This window comes from Apis cerana, linkage group LG8 (genome assembly GCF_029169275.1).
Source record: "Apis cerana isolate GH-2021 linkage group LG8, AcerK_1.0, whole genome shotgun sequence".
Lineage (NCBI taxonomy): Eukaryota > Metazoa > Arthropoda > Insecta > Hymenoptera > Apidae > Apis > Apis cerana.
In genome coordinates, this window is record NC_083859.1 from 430,669 (window position 1) to 446,747 (window position 16,079).

The 16,079-nt window shown below is 23.7% G+C and overlaps 2 protein-coding genes across 5 annotated transcripts; one reads left to right on the forward strand and one right to left on the reverse strand.

The window, feature by feature from the left end:
- Nucleotides 1–1,798: 1,798 nt before the first annotated feature.
- On the forward strand, nucleotides 1,799–8,539 carry LOC108000934 (E3 ubiquitin-protein ligase LRSAM1-like). Its single transcript, XM_028668246.2, has 12 exons — nucleotides 1,799–2,207; nucleotides 2,693–2,969; nucleotides 3,039–3,322; nucleotides 3,428–3,617; nucleotides 3,940–4,095; nucleotides 4,382–4,523; nucleotides 5,266–5,370; nucleotides 5,454–5,536; nucleotides 5,599–5,663; nucleotides 5,750–5,799; nucleotides 5,906–6,023; nucleotides 6,131–8,539. Exons 1-12 carry the CDS (start codon nucleotides 2,025–2,027, stop codon nucleotides 6,206–6,208), a joined length of 1,731 nt encoding a protein of 576 aa, XP_028524047.2. The 5' UTR covers nucleotides 1,799–2,024; the 3' UTR covers nucleotides 6,209–8,539.
- On the reverse strand, nucleotides 8,077–15,877 carry LOC108000941 (protein O-GlcNAcase). 4 transcript variants are annotated; one of them, XM_017061653.3, is made up of 13 exons: nucleotides 15,514–15,877; nucleotides 15,312–15,363; nucleotides 14,892–15,225; nucleotides 14,360–14,804; nucleotides 13,683–14,269; nucleotides 13,297–13,617; nucleotides 13,055–13,229; nucleotides 10,963–11,016; nucleotides 9,436–9,521; nucleotides 9,150–9,319; nucleotides 8,864–9,059; nucleotides 8,615–8,774; nucleotides 8,077–8,538 (listed from the first exon to the last, which is right to left on the reverse strand). In XM_017061653.3, exons 1-13 carry the CDS (start codon nucleotides 15,581–15,583, stop codon nucleotides 8,402–8,404), a joined length of 2,787 nt encoding a protein of 928 aa, XP_016917142.1. In that variant the 5' UTR covers nucleotides 15,584–15,877; the 3' UTR covers nucleotides 8,077–8,401. The 4 variants fall into 4 exon arrangements, with proteins under 4 accessions (XP_016917142.1, XP_016917143.1, XP_061935062.1 ...); XM_017061654.3 differs by having other exon boundaries at nucleotides 13,698–14,269; nucleotides 15,514–15,858; XM_062079078.1 differs by lacking the exon at nucleotides 10,963–11,016 and having other exon boundaries at nucleotides 13,698–14,269.
- Between the last annotated feature and the right edge of the window lie 202 nt (nucleotides 15,878–16,079).

The following is a 16,079-nucleotide window of genomic DNA, read 5'->3' on the forward strand; positions in this document are numbered from 1 at the left end:
AAAATATATTTATATTAATATTTAAAATATATTTATATTAATATTATAAAATATATTTATTAAAATATATTTATTATTAATATAATGATATATATGAATATTTTAATTTAATCTATAAAATCTTTTATTTTATCTTTTAATAAATTAGTATATAGAACATAGAAAAAATTATTTATGTAATTGTATATAAAATATCATAGATACTTTTATATATATATATATATATATATCTCCAGGTAGTTTTCCATACAATAACGAATATATGTACAGTTATCCTGCAGGGATAATAAAAGAAGAGGATTAAGTTTAGAAGATTAAGTAATAAATTAAGAATAAAAGAAATATAATGGTCATACTTTTATTGTTTACAGCATTTATATTTATAATAAAGAAAGCATACTCATAAAACCTATTTGACTAAATATATATAAATCCTTATATTTAACTATAATACATAACTGTATTAATGCTATAATACAGAGCTGAAAAATAAATTAGTTTCAAATAAAGTTACTTTAAATAATAAGTTTATTTAAAATGCTCTAATAACATTTATTAGTTAACCTACTCTGCATATTTACTTCGTAGTTATTTTTATATTATTTACAGCTTTTAAAATAAAATTAGATTTTAATACTAATTATTATTAATATACAATTAAAATTAAAAAATAAAATTTATTTTATTTTATTACAGAATATCCGTATATGAAGTATTGCATTTTATACGTAATTATATTTAAATGTGCATATTATAAAATCATAAATATTGTATCTATATTTTTCACATTATTATAAAATTAAGACACTTCACTTAATTTTGAAAGAGAAATGATAAAAATATATTTAATTGATGTATTTTTGGTTACATATTATAAACAAGTATAGACAAAGGAAATAATAATAGAAAAAGAAAAATAGAAGCAGAATAAAAATTAATTATTAGCACCATCTCTTGGATATTAAAGACATTTCTTTAAAGATAGGATAGATAAAGTGAGAATTGAAGATTAGCGTCATTTTTTAAGTACTAATAAATTTTTAAAATAATGACATATAATTCTTGCTCTATTTTACCCTTTTAAAGAATTATGTTTATTAAGAGATGGTGATAATGATTAATTCCTAATTATAATTAATCTGTCTTTCTCTCATTATTTGCTCTCTTTGATTTGTAAAATTTATTTTCTTTTTTTAATTTATCAATTAGTTCTTTTTTCATTGATTTTATTGTTAAAAATTAAACTTTATTTAAATATATTTAAAGATAGCTTTATCGAGTTATTTGCAAAAAACATTTTATTTTTATTTTTTTCTTTTTATATATAGCTAAATACTGTGACGAGTAGCTTATGAAGGTAAAAGTACTCAAATAAGATATTTCAAATTTAATATATGTCTTTAACAATATATTTCAAGCTTTTGTTAAATATTTTTCTATTAAATATGATATTATCAATTTAAAATGAAATAAGATCAAAAATTATATAATTAAATGTAACAATAATCGATTATTTTTGATACAATTATCGTAATCGATTTGTATATTTAAATCAAATGTATTATGAGATAGTATTGCAAAAAATCAAATATTTTAATTAAATACAACAAAAATCAATATATAATATATATTGATATATAAATAATTATGATAGAATTTTCTTTTTCTTCTTTTTAATTGAATATTCCAGCACTTGAAATATTTATTTAATTCAAAATCCTTCTGGAGAATTTATATAATATTTATATAATATTTATATAATATTTATTATATTTATATAATATTTTTAATATTCAAATTAATATGTTTATTACAATTAATAAAATCATTTATAAAAATAATAGTATAATTGACAAAATCGATAGTAATTCCTGTTTTAAATCATATGTATACGTGTACCTTCTTCATCACCTAGGCAATAAATAAACATGAAATGGAATCGATCTAATCATCCATAGTTGAATTATCATTCTCAACTTCTAGAATTGTTTGCAAAAATTGTAAGAAACAACTTGTTCAGCGATATGTCTGATTTAGCTAAAGATTTATTAACACAATATTATGGATTTGGTGCAGCATCGAGTGGCAAAAAATTTCTCTCGATACATCGTAATATCGAAAGAGTAAAGAATGAAGACGAAAAACAGATTACTGAGCAACATTCTTTAACTAACAATGATGAGAATGTGGCCAATGAAGAGCTTCAGGTAATCAAAATTTTATATTTTATCTTTATTTATTTATAATATATTTATAATATTATTTATAATATTGATAATGCTGTTCCTTTCATTTTGATGAAATATTTTTCTATATAATTTTTTATAAAATTGATAATTATTCATCCATGAAAAATGGATTTATTTCATTTTTATTTAATATGTATTATATTTATTATATATTCTAATATTTTTTTCTTTTTATTCTGGAGACATTTATAATATTTTAATTATAATTAATAATATATTTCTAAATATTATCTATTATAATACTATAATAAATTTTCGTTTTTACAACTTTAATTAAATTATTTTTTTTTCTTTTAAAACCAATAATCATTTATATTATTTACATATATTCAAGAGATATGAAATCATTGTCTTTTATTTATTTTTTTAAATATATTATATATTTTAATATGGATATACTGTAAAGATATTTCATAATCTTTAATACAATTTTCATAATAAAGAAAGATATTGAGGAGGATCGAAAACTTAGTATTGGAAACAATTTATATCCACAATCCTCACAAGTTTTAGATAACTTGGAAGATACATATGATAATAATGAAAATTTTGACATAAGAGATATCGATTTTGGTCCGAATATTCTTTGTAGCACTTTCGAAAATGTATCACCTAAACAATCATATGAACAATTGTCTGATATATCAGATGTACATTTACCCAAGCAATCAACAAATGATGTTTCTTCAAATTATGTTAAAATAAATATCGAAGATCCAGGTATTAATATTTATATGAAATTACTCCCTATTTAACTTAAAAAAATTATATCTTTTATTATTATCGTAGAAATAGAAATAAATGATGGCGTAAGAGATGCAAAGAAAGATGAATTAAATTTGGAACTTATCGAAGACACATTTTCTGACGATGTTTCAGAATATTCTTCCTTATCATATAAAGAATCAAAAACATTTTTGAAGAGTAATACAAGTTTACTGTCAAACGAATCTATTTCATCGCCATTAGTAGCAAAAAAGGAACCTATTTACAATGACATGTTTGCAGATTTTTCAAATACAGATTTAAAACAATTTCCTATTGCGATATTAAACAATTTTTCACAATTAAGGGTAGCTTATTTTTTCAAGTAATTGCACTAAAATATTAGCAAAATGATTAGCATAAGCTTTTCTGATATAATTTTAAATTTTGAATAATATTTCTATTGTTTTTAGATGTTATATTTGTCGAATAATAATTTGATCGAAGTTCCTGACGAAATTTTCACTTATTTAAACTATCTACAGTGGTTAGATATCAGAAATAATCAAATTACTTTTTTGCCAGTTAGCATTAAATGGCATAGCTGCTTAGAAACAATTTTACTTCAAGGAAATAAAATAAAGGAATTACCATTGGAACTTTGTTAAGTTTAAATTATAAATCTTATGAATTATATTATTTATTTACAATTTTTTTGTCTTTTAAATAATATATATTAATGATATAATTTTATAATATTAATAATTAACATAATAATTAATGTAGTAATAGTAAATTATTAATATGGAATACACAAAATTAAATTATATTGTAAATATAGATGAGAATATAATATGTGATAAAGATAGCTATAAAATTAACTGTAATATATTATTTTAAATTATATTAACGATATATTCATTTTTTTGAAAATAATTTATTGTATAAAAAATTTAAAACACGAAATTACTTAATCTTATTTTAGGCACCCTATCAAATTTAAAAAATCTTCAAGTAGCAGATAATCCACTTATCATGCCTCCACAAGATATTGTAACTTCCGGTTGCGCTACCATTTTGGAATTCTTACGAATTGAATGGAATAAACAACATCCTGATGAATGGATAGAACCCAAAAAAAGTAAGTAACTTTAGGTTTGTAAAAGAATTTATATAAATAAATTTATAATTATTTAATATTTAAAAAAAGTGAATTTTTTTGAGAAAAACATAGAAATTTATTGTAACTTTAAATTTTATTAAGTAATATAATTTATTCATTTTTTTAAATATGTAACGCATAATATATTTAAATGAATAATTAATAGTAAGTTGACTTAAGAAAAAGTATAGGAAAAGATTCATTTTTAATCTTTTTTAATTTACAATAGAAAATAAAATAAATATTTTTATTTGTTTTATTTCAGATAAAATTGAACCAAAATTATCGACAATTTTATGTTATCAATCTCCACGAAAAAATAAAAAAAAAATAACATCATTGAAGGACATGTGTAATAAAAATATAGCTATAAGCGAAAAACGTAAATTATATAAACCAAGTAGCAGGTACAATAAAAAATTAATATCAATGAATGATAATTATTCTTTAAAAAAAGAAATCAAAGAATCTTTTTTTGAATCTTATTTACAAAAAATAACCAACTTCAAAATCAATAAAAAATTAAAATATAATTATGAAAGAACAAAATACAATGATTTTAAAATTATAAATAGTTTTAACAATAAAATAGATAATTATATCGATGTAATGGTAAATAATAATAAAATTTTACATTTGATGGGCTCATCTCCAAGATCTCTATACGTTAGAAAAAATATAAAAATTTTGAAAACTTTTAATAAATCAACAGAAAGAGAATGTAGACAGATTAATAGAATGAAAACACCTGTTCTTGCGCAAACAAAAAATATTTCATTAAAAAAAAATAATAAAAGATATATAAATAATATAGAAAATATTGAATATATTTTCGATATTGTTACTAATGATGGAAAGAAATTTAAATTAAATCCTATGAAATTAAACGATTCGAATTGGATACTTTCATATTTGGAAAATTATTTAGGGTTAAATAAATAATTAGATTATGTATTAAAAAAATAAAAATAAAAACAAAATATGTTATGAAAAATATAGAAATATAGAAATATAGAAATTAAATAATAATTTTAATATTGTTATTTTACTCTAATTAATTCCCATTTTTTAATAATTTAAAAAATTAAATTTAAGTTTTTATAATTTATATATTAGCATTTTTATGATTAACTTTGATTTTTAATTTAGATGTGAAAATAAAGGTGCAAACATTATAATGGAACATCGATTATTATGGTTTTCCAAGTTAAGAGATTTAATTGCTAAACAAACAGCAACAATCCAAAAAATAAAGTAAGATATGATATTTTTTTCTTAACTTTAACAAATTTTAATAACTATTATTTCTTAAATTTGCTATTATTTTATCACTTTAGAGATGAAAATTTTTTAAAAGAATGGAGGCAGGATAAAAGAAGTTATACCAAAGCTATGCAGAAGGCAATGAAGAGAAATGAAGGTATATATTATAAAATGAATGTTATTATTTTATTTTGTTATTAAATAATATTTTTTTAATAGATGACATTCCATTTGATATTGATGTTGAAGATTATGCTTCTATATTCAAACAAAATTCTAAATTGGTGAGATAAGTTTTTTACCTTTTTATTTTCTTTTTTTACAAAATTTTACAAAAATTTTATTTAAAATCTATTAATTTAAATTATAGAAAAAGTTGAAGTCAAAAAAAAAAGACAAACAAAGATTTTCATCACCTATGTAAGTAAAATTTATATTTATATTCAAAATATACTTATATTCAAAAATATTTTATAATTTATGAGATAATAAAAATATTATATAAAATTAAATAAAAATTTTGCAGAGATATTAACAAGAAAATTAACGAACTGTTAGAATCTTTAAATAAACTCGAAATAAATACTACGTATGAAATAAGTCCTAGAAGTAAACAGAACTTGTATAAAAATGAAATAGAAAAGGTACTTAGATTATTTTTTTATATTAAAATTTTAGTAATCATTATAGGAGAAAAATATGTTCTTATTAAATGGTGATTGAATCTCATGCATTTTCTTTGAAATTTCAGATATTACAATTTCAAAATGAAATTCAAAATTTGCGAAAATACAATGAAGTCAATATACCATATAAAGTATCATCGTAAAATTAAGCAAAATTTGCTTACAATACCGATATCTTTCTGATTACACCAAGAGTATCAGTCTTGACATATTTATTTAAATAAATCAATAGTAATCACATATCGTTTCAATAATATTAATTACACATTCAGTACTTAATACACGACGAGATAACTGGAAATATTATTGTACGCACATCGTTTCTTTTTATTATTAAAACTATCAAAAAGAGAAAACACGTATTAAAAAAGTTGTCTATTATAAAAAAGTTATGCATTCGAAAAATAATTTGTATTAAATATAGAATCTTTATGTAAGAATGTGCATTAACATTTATATTTTGTGTGGCAAAAAAGTACATATAATTAATAAATCATAATATAACTATATATAAAAATAAAAAAAAGAAAGTAACAAAATATATAAAACATTTTTACTTTCCAGCTTTCCCGTCTACACAACCCTTTTTTCTTTGTTGTTTTTTGATGTAAGATCATCGCAAAAATATATAGCGAATATAAAAATTCTACAAATTAGATAATCCGAATTAAAATAGATTTGATAATTACGAGAATAATTTTCATGTTCGAAAATTTTTTTTCTTTCTTGTACATGGCACTGAATATATGATTCATTCCATATTTAAAGTCGAAAAAATGACATTCTTAGTCCATAATACAATTGTTTTGTAGTAGTACTGTGATCAATAGTAATTATAAGGCAAATATCTAAGATCTTTATATTTATTTAAATTTTTTTCGCGTTATGTATCTATTTGTAAATTTACCTTATTCGGTAATTATTTTCTATCTTGATTCTGTACATTTGATACATTGACGCATACAATGCGATACGAACAACTAGCTTGTTAATTTATAACTAATAATGTAAAGACTTAATCATTATTACTAATTGTTAGTGTTGAATACACATTATCTGTTTTCTTTTGAATATAAATAATTTTTGTGTATGTATAAATGAATCGATTATTTGCAATAGAATAGAAACTTATTATCATTAATAAAGTAAGCAACAATATAAAACATAACATGTACGTTTCGAATGTTTCTGTAATAAAATTAGATTAGTAAACAATTAGTTGTTTTCGGACGTGTGAGCACTAATGAAATAATCAACATTTTCTAAACAATTCTATATATATCACACGTTTCGTGGCACACATACACGCGTATTATATAATACGATTGTAGAGCCAATTAGGAATCATTAATTATACCGAATTATATCCATATAAACAAGAATAACATTAATTAGGATGGATATATTAAACATAAAAAGGCCTCGCAATAGGCATATTAACGTATAAATATTAATTATATACATACTTCGAAGAAAACATTTTGTAATTGGGCAGTACAATACCTATAGATTAAGTGATTTCCTTAGAAACGCGAATCCAATGTTAAAACTAGTTTTATTTTTTTTTTTATAACGTTTCAGTAAAAGCGAACCGATCGAAGTTTTTCTATCTTTGACTCACAGTTTTTTCTTCATTTGCGTATGTAGTTTTTATAAGAAAATATTTTTCAATGGATTAAAAAGCTTCGATTAATTCATTAATTGAACACACATACTGGTATTTTCTTTTTTTTTTCATCGTATATCATTCATCACGTATATACATTCTTCAAACTTTAAAAAAAATTTCCTATGAATATACAAGCATACTGGATATACTGAAATCTCATAGCGATGTACAACATAAATATAAAATTAACATATTCTCCTTTACTATTTGTTTCTTGTTTATCTTATTTAAAGTTTACTATTGCACGTTTTACACTTTCTTTTTCATATTCTCCTCACTCAATACAACATAATATTTTGTTGTATATACATTGCATGCGTATATTAAACACATTTGGATGAGTTTTATTTTCTTTTGTTTACGGTTTAAAAAGACAGATATCTCGTAAGACAATTTTTAAAAAAGAATTACGAGTTACTAAAACGAGTTGCATAATATAAAATCTGTCTATATTATTCTTTTTCATTCCTAAGAATGTTTTTATCGAATTCTGTCCATTGCACAAAAATTCACAATAAAGACAGAAAGCTTTTCCAGATTGTTAGATAATAATAAATAGATTTTTACGTTATTCGAAACTTTGTTTCAAAATTGTAGAATCTTTCTTCAAAGATGGTCCAAGCAGATACACTTTATTCACAAATATCACTGGTGTACTCATTCTTTGTTAGAAACTTCTACACATAGTTTTGATTCCAGGATGTTCTTCGTGTGCTGGATTTAAATCAACGAAACCGAGTTTACTATAAAATTCATGAGATTCTTTATCAGTGCATGACATTGTTGTATGCACACCAAATGAACCTAAATAAATTTTTTTTTTATAAAATATATTATTCTATAAATAGTAATATATAAAACTATATAAAAAGTTATATACCATTTGCTCTTAGAGCTGCAAGAATACATGTAATTAATCTTTTAGGGACAGATTGGTCTGTTACACTTGGTAACACAGCACACAATAATTTCGATGGATGTTGTCTACATAGTTGATCAGACACATCCGGAACAAATGAATGAAAATAACGTATGGCATCCTAGATTTTAATATTAAATTAAATAGATTAAATAGATTATTGATTAATAAATAAAGGTTATTTAAATAATTAAAATTATAAAAAAATACCTGAATATTTTGTGATAAATCATTGATATTATCATCTAAAGGGTATTTCATTCGTAACTCAGGAATCCAAGAAACTGCTAATTTTTGATAATAGGACTTTACATTTAAGGCAGCCAATGCATAACCTACTATTCCACTCTCATCTTCAACTACCATACACAGCTCTGGACTTAAAGTTAGAAAACCTCCAACTAATCTGTTATCAATTCAATATTCAATATTTAAATTTCAATATAATTTCGTATTTAAAAAAATATTATTCATATAATAAAAATATCGTTCTTACCGATCTGCAATGGCAGAAGATGTTACACAATTGCAAATTTTATTGCACACAGCATAAACTGCATCTTCGTCACTTGCTAAATAAGGCCTAATTGTATAGATTTTACTACTGGGCACTTCTGGTGCTTTATAAACAAATAAGTCATTTCCACTGTCTACTGGAATTAATCTCTGTAAAATAAAATTAACATTAGTTTTCTTATCTTTTCTTCTTTTTTTTATTAATGTAATTATAATCTCTTTTAATATTTTTATATTTTTATATTAATTTTTTTTATTAAATATACCTGTAGATCAGCTGTAAGTCCTCCACGGAATACCCATGGTTCTTGATCTCCACTCATAAAAGTTTCTTTCCAGCCATTCGAGAACCCTATCCCAAGACACAAGTCTTAATAAAATAAAATACGAAACATTGTGTACGCGCGATTATGCAATTTTTTTTTAAATTTATGAAATGGCCTCCACTGCTCTGAATACTAATTTTGCTTAAAATTTGTAACATGCATATAATAAATTTCGATCATTGGTATTCTAAATTTCCTTAAAGTAAAATTAATATTGTTTGTATTATTATATCATCATATTATTTAAAAATTCAGAGAAATTGTATTTGCGAAATAAAGAAATCCATTAATCGAATACAAAAACTACGGTGCACCATTTCATTAATGAATGAAATCATACATAACTTAATCATGTTTAAATTGATTATTTATACATTCACTGAACAATTTTTAAATAAAAAAAGAAAAAACTCATGAGGTATGGGAAACAAATGTCATTAGAGGAAGATTAATTTTTCAACTACAGAAGATCATATATATATATATATACATGTTAAAGTTTAAACCAATTATGACTAGAGTAAAATATAATAATAAAGGAATTAAAAATTGAAGAATGTTGCACCAAAGTTCGCGCAATGACAAATTCCTGAGATAAAGGAAAAGGAAATGGGATTAGGAAAATGGTAATCCAGTTTGCCAAAATGCGCCTGAAATAAAACTCCTATTACTCCTGAAAAGAAGCAGTTTCTGGAACTAAAAGAAATTAGTACAGGCAAGTTGGCAAAAGGAGGATATATTCCTGGTCATTCACAATTTACAAAAGATGCCTTTCATAAACATAATAAAAACTTTTTTAATTAATTGTAGCGAATTTTACAAAAAATAAACACCTTTAAAAATTCTAAAAAATAAAATAGAAGCACAGAAGACACAACTTTGGTTGATTGTGTTTAACCAGTATAATTCTCAGGAAAAGCTCTCAACATTTTATGAAATTCTTCTAACTTCGCCAATTTTGTAGAAATTTTAGATGGACTTACTTCACATGCAAAAATTATTATCACATAAAATTTTCCGAAAAAGTTATTTTTGCAAACAAAATGAAATTTGCATTAATATAATTTTAAAATATATTTAATATGAATATATCAATGAATTAAAGTGCAATTACAGACAAAAATGCCGAAAATAAAATAAAAATCGAACAATATTAGCAAAAAAATATTTTACAAGAAAAGAAAAAAACTTTAATAAATGCTTTGTGTGAATTTTTGCAAAATAAAAAAGTATGTCCATCACGTATCAAACTACGTTAAATACTAGAAATATTTATGTTGAATACATATAGATTCTTCAAGGCATCAGAAGGCTGCTTCTACGCGCAAATCTCTTGCTTATATTAATTATAATGTTCTTTTACAAAGCTTCAAACGCGAATTGAAATTCTGCTATAATTTTCACCGGTTTGAAGCTTTGCTAGTCGCGCGCTTTTTGTTGGATTACTCAGACTGGTGAATCGCATACATGTGTAGCTTCCCTGGGTAAACGTTGTCATCGTCGACGGGAATCTGCCAAACGCTATCAACAAGACAAAAAACACAGAAACGCACGTTAGTCAGTGAATTAAAGCTGAATTGTTCCTCATACACTTATATTGCTGACAGAAATTATTGGCTGCAAGTATTATATTTATTTCTTGAATAATATATCTTATTATGTTGAAATATATATAAATATTATAAACTTATATTAAGAATGAAGGCAACAAATAAATTTCTGCCAAACATTATCTGTGAAAGAAAGTCAGCCAATATGTTAATAGCTGGCACAAGGTTATTTAAAACATGGTATTTGTTCGGGTCCACATAGATGCTGTTAAATAGTTTCCCAGAAAGTGTTTGCTATGAAAAATCTTTTCGCCGAATATTACGCTAGAAAGTCACATCAATTCTTTGTTTTCATTATTTATTTTATTATGATAAAAAAAATAAGACTTATGTAATATTTAAATCACGAATATGAAAATTATATAAAATTAAAGAAGAAATGAGAAATGTGACATTCTTTATTTGCTAATAGATGTATAAATAGGAAGCCGTTAGTCGATAAATAAGAAAATTATTTTATAAAAAGTTAGATGTAATTAAAAATAAAGAAATTTACTTTAATTACTAAATATAGGATAGCTAAAGTTCCAGTTTCTATACAAATATGTTTGATGCAACTTTGATGTATAAATACAATTATGATTTTATATTTTTAGAAAATGAATGAATCAAGTATATAACAAGAATAAGTTTAATTTATATTTTGATTTTACTTTAATTTTGACTTACGGCAACCCTTTTTGTTTGTTTACGCGCGCAATATAATACATTTGATTCTAAAGCGCAGAAACAAATGTATAAATGCAATTTCATAGATATGCGATCTATGAAATATTTCGATTCCAATTATTACTGATGTATTTTGATTATTTAAAAAGTAATAAAATTATTGAGATAATTTTTAAAAGAAATTATTGAATTTGTAAATCTTTCTCAATTTTTTCAATTTGTATATATATATATATATATATTTATATATTATAATTATTATTTTATTTATATATGTATTTAATATTTTATAAAATCATTGTATTCGTAAAATAATATTTTTAGAATATTTCTTTTTAAATAAAAATGATAAAATTCATTTTATTAACCAGTATTATTTAATAAGTTTAATATATTTTTAAATATATTAAAAATATAAATAAATTTATTTTCTTTTTTAAATTAATAAAACATCAGTAATTTATGAAATCAACTAATATTTTTTGCATGTTTTGTATAAATTATGTCATTTTACAAGAAAGTGCAGTGTAATATAATATATAAATTTAAAAATTTATGAAAATATTTTTAAGTAATAAGTTTGGAAAAATATATGAAAAATAACATATATAAAAGATATTTTTATATTTAGTATATTAAAAGATATTTTGAAATTTATATATTTCAAACTTCTATAAAATTATAAACATTAATTAATTAGCTGTAAAAATTATAATTTAATTTATGAAGAAAAAAAATACATCTTTCTTGTAAAAAAACAAAAGGAGTGAGTTAAAAAAACGGATAGAGCATTACACTTACCAATACTCGAGACACTTTTGTTCTGAAATATAAGTATAGGTAATAAATTATAGTACTTTTGAGAAAAATTAATAACAGCACTCATCTGTAGCATAACAAATACAACTATTCATTGTAATATAATATGAAAATTAAAAAAAAAAAGCATAATAATATTTTATATGATTTATAATTACATATTGCAGTATAAATAATTTCTCTTTATTTTAATCATTGTACCAGCATACTAGCATTTTGAATTAACTTTCTTCATATATTATAATATTACTACTTCTAAAAATACAATTACATTTAAAAAATGAATAATATTCGGATTTAAAAATATATAAATAGATTTAAAAATTGTGTTTTAATTGAAATATTTTTAATATTATTTTTACTTAATTTAAAAATTTTTTTTAATTTCTTTTTTTTTAACAAAATCTAACAATGTAATGATGATTATATTTATTTTATTATAAAAATAAAATGTAACTTACCCAACCATTTCACATAACTGTTTAAGAGAGACACGACTCCTCGCATGTCCCACACATACGAATATAGATCATATAACAACTCACGATTATTACAGTGCGTAAGTCTCTGAAATAATCTATTTACAGCATTGCACATATCATTTAATTTAGCTGCCCGTGTATGCCATTCTTCGATCTAAAATTTTATAATTTGTTATGTATATATATTTAAATTATAGTATATTGATAAAAGAATTACATACATCAGATTCAGATGCAGTTTGATCTTCTTTTGATTTTCTCATAACGACGTGAGCATTACTTTTTAACCAATTAAACTCTTGCAATAATTGAATACCCTGACCACCATGTTCAAATGGCAAATAAAAAAGATCACATAAAAGTGATAGATCTTCTTGCGTCAGTCGCTTATCGATATCAATCGAATCCTGTGATTCTTGATCTATATTATCACCATTGTCATGATTTTCGTTATCATTTTCAACAATCATTTGAGTACCATTTACAACAGGAGAAGTGCTATCTACTTCCACTTGCATACTACCAGATGCTTCGCTACACGTCTGTATAACAAAAAAATTTCATAAATTTCAAAAATTTCTATGCTATGACATTTAAAAAGACTTACAGAAGTATTTTCTACCATAACATCATCCTCTGTTTGAATTTTGACTGCATGTGCTGGAGAATTATTAGGTGTTGTGTTACAATCCATTGGTTCCATGGATGATAAAGTATTTGAATTTGGTACATTTTCCACAATAGTAGAAATTGATGGAATAATAGGTTCACTAACAACAGTTGTTTCAGATACTAAAGAATTCATGACAGGACCAGCGGGAGGTGGCACATAATTATCAGTGGTTGTTACATTTGAGCAAACTTCAGCCAATGCTTGAAGATGATTGGAATTATTTACTGGCGTAGGTGTTGCGGGGACGGTAGTAGTAGTCGTCGTTGATGTAAGACTCATACATGTATTCACAGAGGGAATTATTGGGATTGGTATTGTTGGAGCAACGCATGGTTGTGGTTTTGCTATAACACCCCATGCGTTTCGTTTTTTGTTAAATTCCACTAACCAATCGTTAATGGCGTTTTTCAAAGCATGTCGAGGATGATATATATTCGGAGACATTGTTGAAGGAACATCTTCACCAAGCATTCCATCTTCCGTTTCAGTCTCTAATTTTATATCAGCTGATACAGTATCATCTAGAAAACATATAATAAGATATAATAAAATAATACAAATTTAATACATTTCTTAATCAAAATAATTAATCAAAAATAATTGATATTTACTTAAGCTTAAATCTCTTTTGCCATCAACATTACATCTACTCCATTGAGCTAATGTGTGAATTGCTATAAAATTTGCTCCATATTCACAATTAGGATTAGTTAAAACACCTCTCAGTTTAGGTATTAAATCAGGAGATCTACCAGAATATGGTCCTAAGAATACACGTTTCTGATCATAATCATTAGCATGTAAATTATCCCATATAACTGGTGGCCTTCTCAAAACTTCTGTAATTTCTTCAATAGATTCAACAGTTAGAAGTCTAGATATTACTTTAGGACCAGTCCACATTATATCAATTTCTTGGGCCAATTTACTACCAAGTGTATTTAAATATTCTGATGATGCTACATTTGGCATTGCTCTAGTTGCACAATATTGTGTTGGACACAATAGAAATCTGGGTTGACCAAGATGATGGAAAATATCATTTGTAACAGAAACCTATAAAAAGATTATTTAAATTAATTAGAAATATTTATAATATCTTATAATATGTTAATTTTTAGTTTTAATTTTCTCAGTATATACTTGTGCATGAGCAAAAGATTGAAATACTTCCTTATCTGCTTCACTCATTTCTGGTTCTATATCATCAAATAATAATGCAAATGCAGTACATCCAAATTGGCTAACTTGTTCTAATTTCCTTTTTAATACAGTAACTTCTTTTACACTTGAATATGTGATATCCAAGCCTGGTGATAATGCATAATAAAATGTAATGCCACATTCTCTTGCAGCTGTTATTAATCCTGTTAAATGTTCAGCTTCTTCTACTGTATATAAATCTCTCCAATATGCGCGATGCTTATAATCATCTTTTGGAGCATACAAATATGAATCCATTCCCCATTTTTTTAATCTGAAAATTAATAAATTAAAAGACTTAAAATAATATTATAAATATTATTTTAAAAATTGAGAAAAAAATTGATTTAATATATTCACTTTTGAAATAAATCCTTTCTTTGTTCTGTGGTCCAAGGTCGCCCATAAAATCCTAAAATATCAAAAAATATATTTTATTCAAACAATAAGAACTACTGTAATGAATAACACATTCCAATCATTCCCCCTCCTATGCAAAGCCATCACAAACGATGACTACAAATAATACGTATTACATAGAACAGAACAGCCGTTCATGTACCTTCGACGACACCGCAAATAAAATTATCGTTTTTCGTATTTATATTTGCGGCCCCATTTGTCTCCGCCATTGCGGATCACAAGAGGCACAATTGTTAGTATAGAACTACAAAAATGGCTATAGTAGTAGTCCGATACAAAATGCTCTCGTTTCTTGAAAGAACGGAAAAAGTAATTGTTGCAAATACTATCTTCTTTGTAAAACAATTTTGTTCTACGAACGTCACGACAGCATTACTCGTTTTCTTCAGGAGAAAAAAAGTCTATTCGGAACGATACAATTCCGATATAATAAAAACTCCGTCTCTAATATTTCTGACAGACTGCACCCGCTGTCTGATCGATACTAAACGATTTCTCGATCCATCGACTATAAGCAGAACGATTAACGGAAAGCTCTGTTGGACAGTGGCGACATCTAAAACTTAAATCAAGAATACATGTTCGAATGTACAAAACCTCAGTCTATACTTTGCGAAATTTTTGAAGAATATTATCAGTTTTAATTGTGTATTTTTGTTTGTCAAATCAAAGTTAATCAAAGTTATTGCAATCTTTGATTGTAAG